The sequence below is a fragment of the Ursus maritimus genome, unplaced genomic scaffold, assembly GCF_017311325.1.
Source record: "Ursus maritimus isolate PB19 unplaced genomic scaffold, ASM1731132v1 scaffold_9, whole genome shotgun sequence".
Taxonomy (NCBI): domain Eukaryota; kingdom Metazoa; phylum Chordata; class Mammalia; order Carnivora; family Ursidae; genus Ursus; species Ursus maritimus.
Window position 1 is genome coordinate 69,251,883 of NW_024427107.1, and position 11,968 is coordinate 69,263,850.

Below are 11,968 nucleotides of genomic sequence, written 5' to 3' on the forward strand. Positions count from 1 at the left end.
GGGCGCCTGGGTGGCACAGCAGTTAAGCGTCTGCCTTTGGCTCAGGGCGTGATCCCGGCGTTATGGGATCGAGCCCCACATCAGGCTCCTCCACTATGAGCCTGCTTCTTCCTCTCCCACTCCCCCTGCTTGTGTTCCCTCTCTCGCTGGCTGTCTCTATCTGTCAAATAAATAAATAAAATCTTAAAAAAATAAAAAAAAATAAATAAAAAATAAAATAATGATCACCGGCTATATACCTACCTAAGTTAGCGTTAAGGCCCATTCCAGCTACAAGTAAGGGCCCCTTTGTGTATGTCTACTACCTCACTGTGCATAGAGACAAAGGCCTGATTCTCTGTGAAGTATTCAAATCATGGTCAACTGTCTCTGAATGACTATTAAGACCCACCGAATCTCTTCTGTAAGAGCGGAAGGATCCCAGGGCTCCTGGGTGGCTCAGTTGGTGAAGCATCTGCCTTCAGCTCAGGTTATGATCCCAGGGTCCTGGGATCAAGCCCCGGGTCAGGCTCCCTGCTCAGAGGGGAATCTGCTTCTCCCTCTACCCCTCCCCGCTCATGATCTCTTACTCTCTCTCAAATAAATGAAATCTTTGAATAAATAAATAAGCAGAAGAAGCCCATAAAAAGCATCCAGTTTGTCCTTACAAGTTCTCTGAGATCATGATGAGTGACACATGTAGACAGAATCGATTCTCTAGATCCCCAAGCCGGCTCCCCTTCATTTGCCAGGACTCCCGTTTCCTCCATCTTGCCTTGCTCCCTTGTTCATCTCCCTCTCTCACACACAACCCATTCAGAATGATTCTGCTGATGTACAATGGCGCTTTCCTGACTCACTCTGAGTGTCAGAGCTCTGAGTAGCCCTGGGGGCCACCTCGCCACCCCACTCTTTTTGTAGCTGTTGGCTCTACCTTCCACACAGACCAGGACCCAATCACTTCTCATGGCTTCCTGTGCCAGCACCCTGGCCCCATCCCCCATCAGCTCTTACTTGGGTCACTGCAGTCCCTCCTAACTAGATTCCCTACTTCTGCTCTTCCTGCCCAACTGTGTCTGTGGTCAACACAGCAAACACAGGCATCTTTTCAGAAGATGCATCCCATCCATCACTCTTGAGCTCAGCCCCCTCCAACAGCTGCCAGTCCCCCTTCGAGTAAAAACCAAGTCCTCGCAATGACCAGCAAGGGCCCGCCCCCACCTGCCCCCCTTTCTGATGAATTCTCTCAGGCCCTGTACCTGGGCTCATGCCAGGTATTTCTTCCTGTAGGATCTCTGTGCTTCCTCATTCCTCTGCCTGTAATCCTTTCCCCAGAGAGCCACGTAGTTCACTGCTCCCCACCCTGTTCCAGTTCCAGCCTTTGTTCAAATGTCACGTCTCAGTGAGGCCTTCACTTGCTAATTGCAAACGCTGCCACCACTTCTCCCACCACATGAATTTTTCACATGTACCGAACTTTCTTTCAGGCCCTTCTGTCGCTGATGGTATAGAGCACTCTGTGGGCCTTTAGAGTGCCCTTGGGTTGGGGCTGGGGAGACACACAGGCTTTTCTATTCTAGCCATAGAGAGCAGTGAATTTCACAGTAGTGCTTCCCTCCAAAGCCCAGGCTGTGTCTAGAATACCCAAGTTGAGGAAGTTATGACCTTGTCACTATTCTAAGTTAAGACCTAAGTTAGTCTCATGTATTTTTCCTTCCTTTAGGAAAAATAGCAAGCTCTGTGACAGCTTCCCCCTCTCAACTGAATTTTGGACTGCCCTTCTTCTATCTGTTCCCAGCAACATGTCCTCCCTGTTTGAGTGTATTACCGAGAGCTTGGTCAGAGAGCTTGGAGACAAAGACCTGAGGCCTGTGAGATACCTGCTGAGCACCAACAAATTCCGTCTGCTGTCAGTATTACAGAAGAGGAAGAGCTGCTCACGGTTCTGGGAATCACCCGACGTTCCAGCTGAATACACCCTCATGGACCTCCTGGAGCCAGGTGCTTCAGTCCCAGGTACTGTCAACAAGGGCAAGGGGGCACGGAGTGGAGACCACAGGTGCTCATAGGCAGTGCGGCATGCAGGGATCCCTGAGGCACCCACATAGGTCAGTGTTAGGGTTGGTTTTGCCACAAGGCACTGGGCAAAGCTATGGTTACTGGAGAATCTGGACACAGGCATTTATTAGTTCATCTAATTCTTATAGCAGCCTCTGAAGTCAGGGACATCATCCTCCCTTACAGAAGAGTGAATTGAAACTTATAAAATAATCTGTTCCAGGTTACGTACCTGGGAACGAGTAAAACTAGAATCCAGACTCAGATCCACCTGGCTCCATATGCTTAATGTTTTCTGCCGCCAGGGTGCTGCCTCCTGGGGCTGGATGCTGCGCCTCCTGCAGAAGAAAGGTGATGTCGTGGGTCCCCTCTACCGGTGCACACAGGATGTCACCACATCTTAGGGTGTGGGGTGCTATGCCTGTTATCCAACCCCTGGGCTGATTCAGACATTTGTCCTCAGCAGTAATTTACACTTGAAACATTAATTGAGGGGCACCTGGATGGCTCAGTTTGTTGAGTGTCCGGGTCTTGATTTTGGCTCAGGTCATAATCTCAGGGTCATGAGATCAAACCCCCACATCAGGCTCCACATGCAGCAAGGAGTCTGCTTGAGGATTCTCTCCCTCTGCCTCTCCCTCACTCTCTCTAATAAATAAATCTTTTTCTTTTTAAGATTTTATTTATTTATTGGACAGAGAGAGACAGTAAGAGAGGGAACACAAGCAGGGGGGAGCTGGAGAGGGAGAAGCAGGCTCCCCACTGAGCGGGGATCCTGACGCAGGGCTCCATCCCAGGACACTAGGATCATGACCTGAGCTGAAGGCAGGTGCTTAATGACTGAGCCACCTACGTGCCCCTAAATAAATCTTAAAAAAAAAAAAAATTAACCATTGATGTGTTAGCTTCTCAACTGAGAGATGTAAATGAATAGGAGATTGGGGCAACACTGGACTCAGCCAATTCGATCTCCCAACCATTCCAGAGTCAATTCTTAGTTAAACCTAAAGCTGCCTTTTCTGTCCCCAGAAACTGCTATCACAGGACCATTTCACTTCAGTAACGCTGTGGTCCAGCAGCAAAAGGCTTCTGCCGACGTGACCGCTGGGCTAGAAATGAATGTGTCAGGGGAAGCTACTGAGTGCCATGGATCCTCTCTCCACTTTCAGGTTGTTACTATCCTGCCCCATAACTGGAAAGACCTTCAAAAGAGGTGAGGCCATGGGAGAGGAAGGAAGTGGTCAACAGGGCCACTAGGGCCCTCCTTGTGCGCAAAGAGGCCACTAGCAGGCTTTGCTGCTAGGTCAGTGCAGAACATGACATCCCAGACCATGCTGTTCTTCTTGGGTATTTATTCATTCATTCATTCTATTCATTCAACAAACAGTTATTAGTTATCTAATATATATTTATTAAAACAGTAATTACCCATTACTGTGCTGGCATGTGCTGGGAATAGAAAAATGATAAGACTAATAGAAATCTCTACCCTACAGCCACTTACATTCAGTGTGGACAGCCAAAGGGCAGGGAGTGAGAAAGCAGGCAATAAAAAAAGTATTAATTTAGGTGAGATGAAGAATCTGAGACTCTTCTTAATAAATAAAGTATACAGCACTGTCCTGGGATTCCATTCACCTCCATGTATTCGGGCAAAGGCAGGTATCAAATGTTCCTCTAAGAGCTCAATGGAGCACTTCCTAAGTCAACTTAAATAGTATCTTTACAAAGGCAACGAGTTGTTAGGTAAACGAGTTAAAAATCACAGACCTTTTAGAGACTGAAAGTTACTTTCATGGGCTTTGGGCAACTTCTGTATTCCTGGGTTCTTACAAGGCCCTTATTAAAAATAACATTTGCAAAGACTATTTATGGTGCAAAAGAGTATCTCAGATTCTTTAGCTGCTCAGAAAGAAACAAAATAATTCTCAGTATTTCAGTAGTAAAAGAGGCAATTTCTAGGGTACATTTTAATTAGCTAGCTCCAAGTGAAATAAGCCTGAAGTCAAACCTTTAATATGGGGGGGGGCGGGGGGCAGTTGGCTATTTCTAATAAATGGGATGTGGGCGTGTCATGTATTCAGCTGCAAAGGCACTTGCAGATCATGATGTGAGCTCCAGAGATAAGAAATAGGACAAGGGAAAAGAAACACTGCAGGTGGCTGGCATAGGTTTCTCTGGGTGCTAACAGTTGAGCTCAGACTTAAAGAATGACAGAAGCAAGCAAGAGCAGGAGGAAAGGGGTTCAAATTAGGGTTTAGAGGTCCTGGGGCATGGCAAAGCTGGGTGTTTCCAGGACTGGGGGAGGCCGGGGAGGCCAAAGCTTAGTCAACAGGGATAAAAGTGATAGAAAATGAAGCTTAGGAGGTCAGATGACACACCCCTTGGACACATGGTAAGAAGCTGGCCTTTATCTCCAAGGGCAATGGGAAAGCCCACACTGGATGCTCAGTGACCGCCTGCACTGAAAGGTGAATTTAAGGATCTCACAGTATTCCCCACGGAATACCAGGGCGCCAAGCACAGTGGGGCCTGGAGTAGAACCAGAGTTGAGTCTCAGAACTAAAAGGGGATGGACTTTGTCTTCAGCACTGCAGACCTTCCCCATCTCCCCCAGCCTAGATCTTCAAGTCAAGCTCTACCAACCCACCTCCTAGGGATAGTCAGCCCATAAAAGCCCACCTGTGGTAGTCATGAAAAATCACCCAGCATCTGCCTGCTTCATCAGCTTTATCCACCTGCACCACATGGGCACATGTGGTGTGTGTAAATGCCTTTGACTACAGGGCTTCCTCTGCACTGTTCTCAAACACCTGAACTCGTCTATGTCCAGACTCCTTCTGCTGAGAGGCCCTAGTACTGGAAATCAACAAACTACCCCAACAGGACCAAAATAATTTTGGAAAATGCAGATGCCTCTCATCATATGGTGTGCATACTGTCACACCCATATCCCGGTCAGAGAATGGGGGCCCCTCCACCGTGCATAGCAGAGAAGATGTTCTGTTGCCCTAAGGCACCCAACCAATAGGCCAGTATCTTCCTGCCTATTGAGAGCTTACCTGTCACGTTCCAAACACTCTGTAGTCCATCGAGATTCTTAGAAGAGTAACCCACTAGAATAACGCAAGAAGGCATCCCTTTCCCACTGTGACCTTTCTCTTCCCACCTACCCCAGGAAAGTGTTGGATCCAGAGCTGTTATTTCTGGTGAAGTGCCGGGACAGAGGGCACAATCTCTATGTGGTGACAGAGACCGTGGAGCTGACCCACAGTACTGTGCTGCATGACATCGGAAGTGTGACTGCTAGGGGAAACTGCTTAATCCCTTGGACTCCTCTGGTCAAGGTACACGGTTGTCCGTGTTGTGGGTTGTGGGTTAGGGACACCAAGAGCACAACCAGCCCAGCCTCACTTCCCAGGGGCTCTGCATCCTATTAGGACCTGTCTTTGGGGGTGGAATGAATGGGGTCATTATTTCCCACTTCTCATGTGCCACGGAATCCTGACTCCTGAACTGAGAGTATATTGTAACATGCTCATTTTAATATTTTAATATATGACATTATTCAACATTGATAAAATAGAAAATAGACTTAATTATTGGCCATTATATTTTGTTTGGGTAAATGATGGATTCTGGATCCTCTAAAAGTATGGCTGCTCTACCACGTGTATGTGAGGCTCTATGGCTGGAAGAAACAAGGGACCACAGCACAAAACCTCAGCAGTTTAAAATATCCTAAGTACTGGGATACCCTGAGTAGAAAGTACTCTGGATTGAGATTAAATATCTCCAAGCACATGTGATATACATAACTTACAATAACTACAATTTTAAAAATGGTTTAAGCACCTCAATTTACCAAATATTAAGTCAGCATGAACCGTGACTCAGGGACATATACAGTGTGTGTGTGTGTGTGTGTGTGTGTGTGTGTGTGTGTGTGTGTTACAATGGACATTTACACATAATATATTTTATATGTAATTGGTCCTCATTTAAGAGATGTAGGAACTAAAAAAACAAAACAAAAACTGAGATGTGGGCTAACTTTCCCAAGATCTGTGAATGAACTCAGAGGGCAAGGTGCCACCCAATGGACAAAGAAGTTTGAAGCAAAACTCACTCCAGTTGGGAGGATATTTCCACGTTCAGCTGTTTTCCCACCTGTTCACATGGGTGGACTGGGTTTTGTGAGGACAGAACACCCTGTGGCATTTTGCAGAGGGTGACTGCTCAGCCCTGTGTCCGGCCGCCATCCCAGCTGTTTGCAGCTGGTGCCGTCTGGGCTCTGGGGCTATGATGTGGTTAAACAGTTTGTATATCACGCCTGGTTCGTGGCTGCCTCAGAGTTTCCATGCTGTTGATTTGCACTTGACTCTCAGGTAATATTTTATTCACTAGGACATTCAAAGAGTAGGGCTGAATTCTGGAGAAGCCATTTACTCACTAGGCTGCCTGAGGACAGTATTCTTGTTTCTGAGATAGGGCTCCCTCATTCATAAAATTAAGATATAACACCTACGTAAAAGTCTACTAGAATACGTATTAACAGTCAGTCAGGTCTCTAGAATATAGTAATTACTAATTACTACTCAACGTGATGGTTAATTTCATGTTGCGAATGTGACTAGTCCATGAGGTGCCCAGATATTTGGTTCAACGTTACTCCAGGTGTGTCTGTGAAGGGGTTTCTGGATGAGATTTGAGGGGGTAGACTGGTAAAGCAGATTATTTTCCCCAGTGTAAGTGGGCCGCATCCAATCCACTGAAGGTGTAAATAAAACAAATGGTGGAGAAAGACTGAGTTTACTCTCTGCCTGAGAATCTTTCAGCTGGGACACTGTTCTTCTGCCATCAGACTCAGATTTGCACTGTGAGCTATACCACTGGCTCTCCTGGTTCTGAGGCCTTTAGATTCGGGTTAGAACCATACCATTAGTTCTCTTGGGCCTGCACATCTTGGGACTTTTCAACCTTTATAACTGCATGAGCAGATCCCTTACAATAAAGCCCTTTAGACAGATAAATACATAGGCAGACAGACAGCCTATTGGTGCTGTTTTCTGGAAAACCCAGACTGATATCTCAGTAAAGTTTGTTCAGCTTTTCACTTGATTTGAGGACAGAGTGACAATTTCTAAGCTCTTTACAAGCCAGACCAGAAATCGGAAGTCTAAAGAAAATTTTTTTAAAAAGAAAAGCCAAAAAATAAAATCAAAGAAATTTCCCCCCCAAAAAAGTAAGCAAAAAGACAGGAAAATATTAATTTTAAAATTTAGAGGATTAGTCCAGGAGATCCAACAACTGAATAACAGGAGGTCCAGAAAGAGAGAACAGAGATACAATAAGACAGGCGAAATCATCCAGGAAATAATACAAGAAAGGTGAGACCTGGGGATGTGCTTCCAGATGAAAGGACCAACAGGAGACCAGTTTCATGGGTCCACATACACCACAAAACCTAAGTGTGAATTATCAGGACACTTGCCTCAAAAAAAAAAAAAATCATGAATATTTCTAAAAAGGAAAACAAGATATAGAGAAGAAGCTGCATCTTGTAGGTTAGGAAGGTCAGAAAGGTGGAGGGAGACTCCCCCCAGGAGGGCACATGTGGAGAGGGCAGAGAAATGGGCCTTCCCATCAGGAAGCTCACACGGGTAATACTAAACCCTATAACATTTGGCTTTAAAAACCAAAGGGGTTGAAATCCATGACTTTGTAAAAATAGTTGGGACTTGGAGCCTGGCGCTTTAAAAATCTGCTGACTCAGGAGGAAAAAATGGCAGAGGAGTAGGGGACCCCTTTTTCAGCTGGTCCCAAGTCAAGCTGGATATCTACCAGACTATCCTGAACACCCACGGAATCAGCCTGAGATGCAGGAAGATACATCTGGATCTCTACAACCGAACATCTCCAGCGCTGAGTATTGAGGTACAAAGCGGGGAGCCGTCAATCCGTGCACAGATATCAGGAAGATAAACGGAAGGGGGAGGGAGCCGCCGCGAACGGGAACCAGGAAGCGGCAGCCACCTGCACTGAGGAGCGGCACCCGAGAGACAGCAGACTGAGACCGTGAGCCAGGGAACGCGCGCGACGACCGGTCTGAAAACCAGAGCTCCAGAGCGCTCACTGGAACCGGACTAAAACCGGGAGCTCGGGAGCGTGCACGGGAACCGGGGGCGGCGATGTTAGAGCACAAAGGACAGAGACGGGCCGGCCCTGGAAGTGAGGGCTGGGAGAGCGGCTGTGGGGCGCACAACCCGGGATGCTGCAGGGGTTTTAGCAGCACTGACAGAAACAGAGTTAAAGAGGCCAAGAATTGCTCAGTGGAGAGCGGACTGCGATCTCTCTGTTCTGAGACAGAGGCTAGGCTACGGCCACTGCTGCTCTGACTCTCAGAAGAGCCACAGAAAACCACCAGGGAAAGCCGCCAGAGAACAAAAGCCCGGAAATACCAGCTCACAGTGTGCCCATCTCCATCCCCCCTCACAGGGGACAGGGAGACTGTACCCAAACAGGGTTGCCTGAGTATGGGCGCGGCAGGCCCCTCCCCCAGAAAACAGGCTGAAAAATCAAGAAGCCCATATCCCTAAGGTCCCTATAAAACAAGTGCACACTGCCTGGGTCCTGGTCAATAATTTGGGCTCCGGGCAACCCCACAACCTCTCCTCATCAGAATGATGAGGAGGAGAAATCCCCCCAGCAAAGAAAGGAGACAGAGACTGTGGCCTCTGCCACAGAAATGATGGATATGGATATAACCAAATTGTCAGAAATGGAGTTCAGAGTAACAATGGTCAAGATGATGTGTATGTAGGCTCGAAAAAAATATTAACAGGAATATAGAATTTCTAAGGGCAGAAATAAGAGCGAATCTCACCAAAATTAAAAATGCTATGAATCAATTGCAGTCTAAACTAGACGTTCTGACGGCCAGGATAAAGGAGGCAGAAGATCGAATTAGTGAATTGGAGGATGGGATGGTAGAAGAGAAAATTAAAACAGAAACTTGCTCAAAAAAATCCAATCTCAAGAATGTAGATTACAGGAGATTACTGACTCAATGAAACGTTCCAATGTCAGAATCATCAGCATCCCCGAGGGGGTGGAGAAAGAGAGAGGTCTAGAAGAGATATTTGAACAAACTGTAGCTGAGAACTTCCCTAATCTGACAAAGGAAACAAGCATTCGTGTCCAAGAGGCAGAGAGGACCCCTCCCAAGGTCAATGACCACAGACCTACACCACGTTACATCATAGTGCATTTCGCAAATATTAGATACAAGGATACGGTATTGAAAGCAGCCAGGGGGAAGAAAATCCTTACGTACAGAGGTAAAAATATCAGAATAACGTCAGACCTGTCTACAGAGACATGGCAGGCTAGGAAGGGTTGGCAGAGTATTTTCAAAGCTCTATCTGAGAAGAACATGCAGCCAAGAATCCTTTATCCAGCAAGGCTGTCATTCAGAATTGATGGAGAGATAAGGACCTTTCAGGATCAGCAGAAACTGACCGAATTCGTAACCACCAAACCAGCCCTACAGGAGATATTAAGGGGGGTTCTACAAAAGTAAAAAGGCCCCAAGAGTGATACAAAACAGAAATTTACAATCTATAGAAACAAAGACTTCACAGGCAACATGACATCATTAAAATCATATCTCTCAATAATCACTCTCAACGTGAATGGCCTAAATGCTCCCATAAATGCCACAGGGTTGGCAGATTGAATAAAAAGACATAACCCATCCATTTGCTGTCTACAAGAGACTCATCTTGAACCTAAAGATACATCCAGACTGAAAGTAAAGGGACAGAAAACCATTTTTCATGCCAATGGACCTTAAAAGAAAGCTGGGGTCACAATTCTCATATCAGACAGATTAGATTTTAAACTAAAGACTGTAGTTAGAGATACAGAAGACACTATATTATTCTTAAAGGATGTATCCAACAAGTGGATATGACAATTTTAAATATCTATGCCCCCAACAGCGAGCAGCTAGATACACAAGCCAACTCTTAACCAGAATAAAGAAACATATAGATAATAATACATTAATAGTAGGGGACCTCAACACTCCACTATCAGCAATAGACAGATCACCTACACAGAAAATCAACAAAGAAACAAGAGCTTTGAATGACATATTGGACCAGATGGACCTCATAGGTATATACAGAACACTACACCCCAGAACAACAGAATACACATTCTTTTCGAATGCACATGGAACTTTCTCCAGAACAGACCATATACTGGGTCACAAAACAGGTCTCAACTGATACCAAAAGACTGAGATTATTCCCTGCATATTCTCAGACCACATGCTTTGAAATTGGAACTCAATCACAAGGAAAAATTTGGAAGAAACTCAAACACTTGGAAACTAAGAACCATGCTGCTCAAGAACATTTGGGTAAACCAGGAAATTAAAAATCAATTTAAATAATTTATGGAGACCAAAGACAATGAAAACACAACAGTCCAAAACCTATGGGACACTGAAAAGGCAGTCCTAAGGGGAAAATACATAGCCATCCAAGCCTCACTTAAAAGAATAGAAAAATCTAAAATGCAGTTTTTATATTCTCACCTCAAGAAGCTGGAGCTGGAACAGAAGAACAGGCCTAAGCCACGCATGAGAAGGCAGTTGATCAAGATTAGAGCAGGGATCAATGAATTAGAAACCAGGAGCACAGTAGAGCAGATCAACAGAACTATAAGCTGGTTCTTTGAAAGAATAAATAAGATCAATAAGCCACTCGCCAGACTTATTCAAAAGAACAGAAAAGGACCCAAATTAATAAAATTATGAATGAAAGGGGAGGGATCACAACCAACACCAATGAAATAGGAAGGATCATTAGAAACTTTTATCAACAGCATTATGCCGATAAATTAAACAACCTGGAAGAAATGGATGCCTTCCTGGAAACCTATAAACTACCAAGACTGAAACAGGAAGAAACTGATTATTTAAACAGACCGATTAATTATGAAGAGATTGAAGCAGTGATCAAAAACGTCCCCAAAAACAAGAGTCCGGGGCCTGACGGATTCCCCAGGGAATTCTACCAAACATTCAAAGAAGAAATAATACCTATTCTCCTGAAGCTGTTTCAAAAAATAGAAATAGAAGGAAAACTACCAAACTCAGTCTATAAGGCCAGTATTACCTTGATCCCCAAACCAGGCAAAGACCCCGTCAAAAAGGAGAATTACAGACCGATATCCCTGATGAATATGGACGTCAAAATCTCAACAAGATCCTAGCTAATAGGATCCAACAGTACATTAAAAGGATTATCCATCATGACCAGGTGGGATTCATCCCTGGGATGCAGGGTGGTTCAACATTCGTAAATCAATCAGTGTGATAGATCATATCAACAAGAAAAGAGTCAAGAAACATAAAATCCTCTCAATTGATGCAGAAAAAAGCATTTGACAAAATACAGCATCCTTTCCTGATTAAAACCCTTCAGAGTATAGGGATAGAGGACACATTCCTCAATTTCATAAAAACCATCTATGAAAAGCCTACAACGAATATCATTCTCAACAGGGAAAAGCTGGAAGCCTTTCCCTTAAGATCAGGAACACGACAAGAATGCCCACTCTCGCCATTATTATTCAACATAGTACTAGAAGTCCTTGCAACAGCAATCAGACAACAAAAAGGGATAAAAGGTATCCAAATTGGCAAAGAAGAAGTCAAACTGTCTCTCTTCGCAGATGACGTGATACTCTATATGGAAAACCCAAAAGACTCCACCCCCAAACTACTAGAACTTATAGAGCAATTCAGTAATGCGGCAGGATACAAAATCAATGCCTAGAAATCAGTTGCATTTCTATACACGAACAATGAGACTGAAGAAAGAGAAATTAGGGAATCTATTCCATTTACAATAGCACC

General features: G+C 44.9%; 1 protein-coding gene across 1 annotated transcript in view; it reads left to right on the top strand.

Moving 5' to 3' along the window:
• The first annotated feature begins 544 nt into the window (after positions 1-544).
• Positions 545-11,968, top strand: part of GSDMC (gasdermin C) — a 21,952-nt gene continuing 10,528 nt past the window's right edge. The window contains exons 1-3 of the mRNA XM_008689383.1: positions 545-1,995; positions 3,067-3,250; positions 5,216-5,430. Of these exons, the coding sequence (XP_008687605.1) occupies positions 1,782-1,995; positions 3,067-3,250; positions 5,216-5,430 (613 nt within the window). The 5' untranslated portion in view covers positions 545-1,781. The remainder of the gene's footprint in view (positions 1,996-3,066; positions 3,251-5,215; positions 5,431-11,968) is intronic.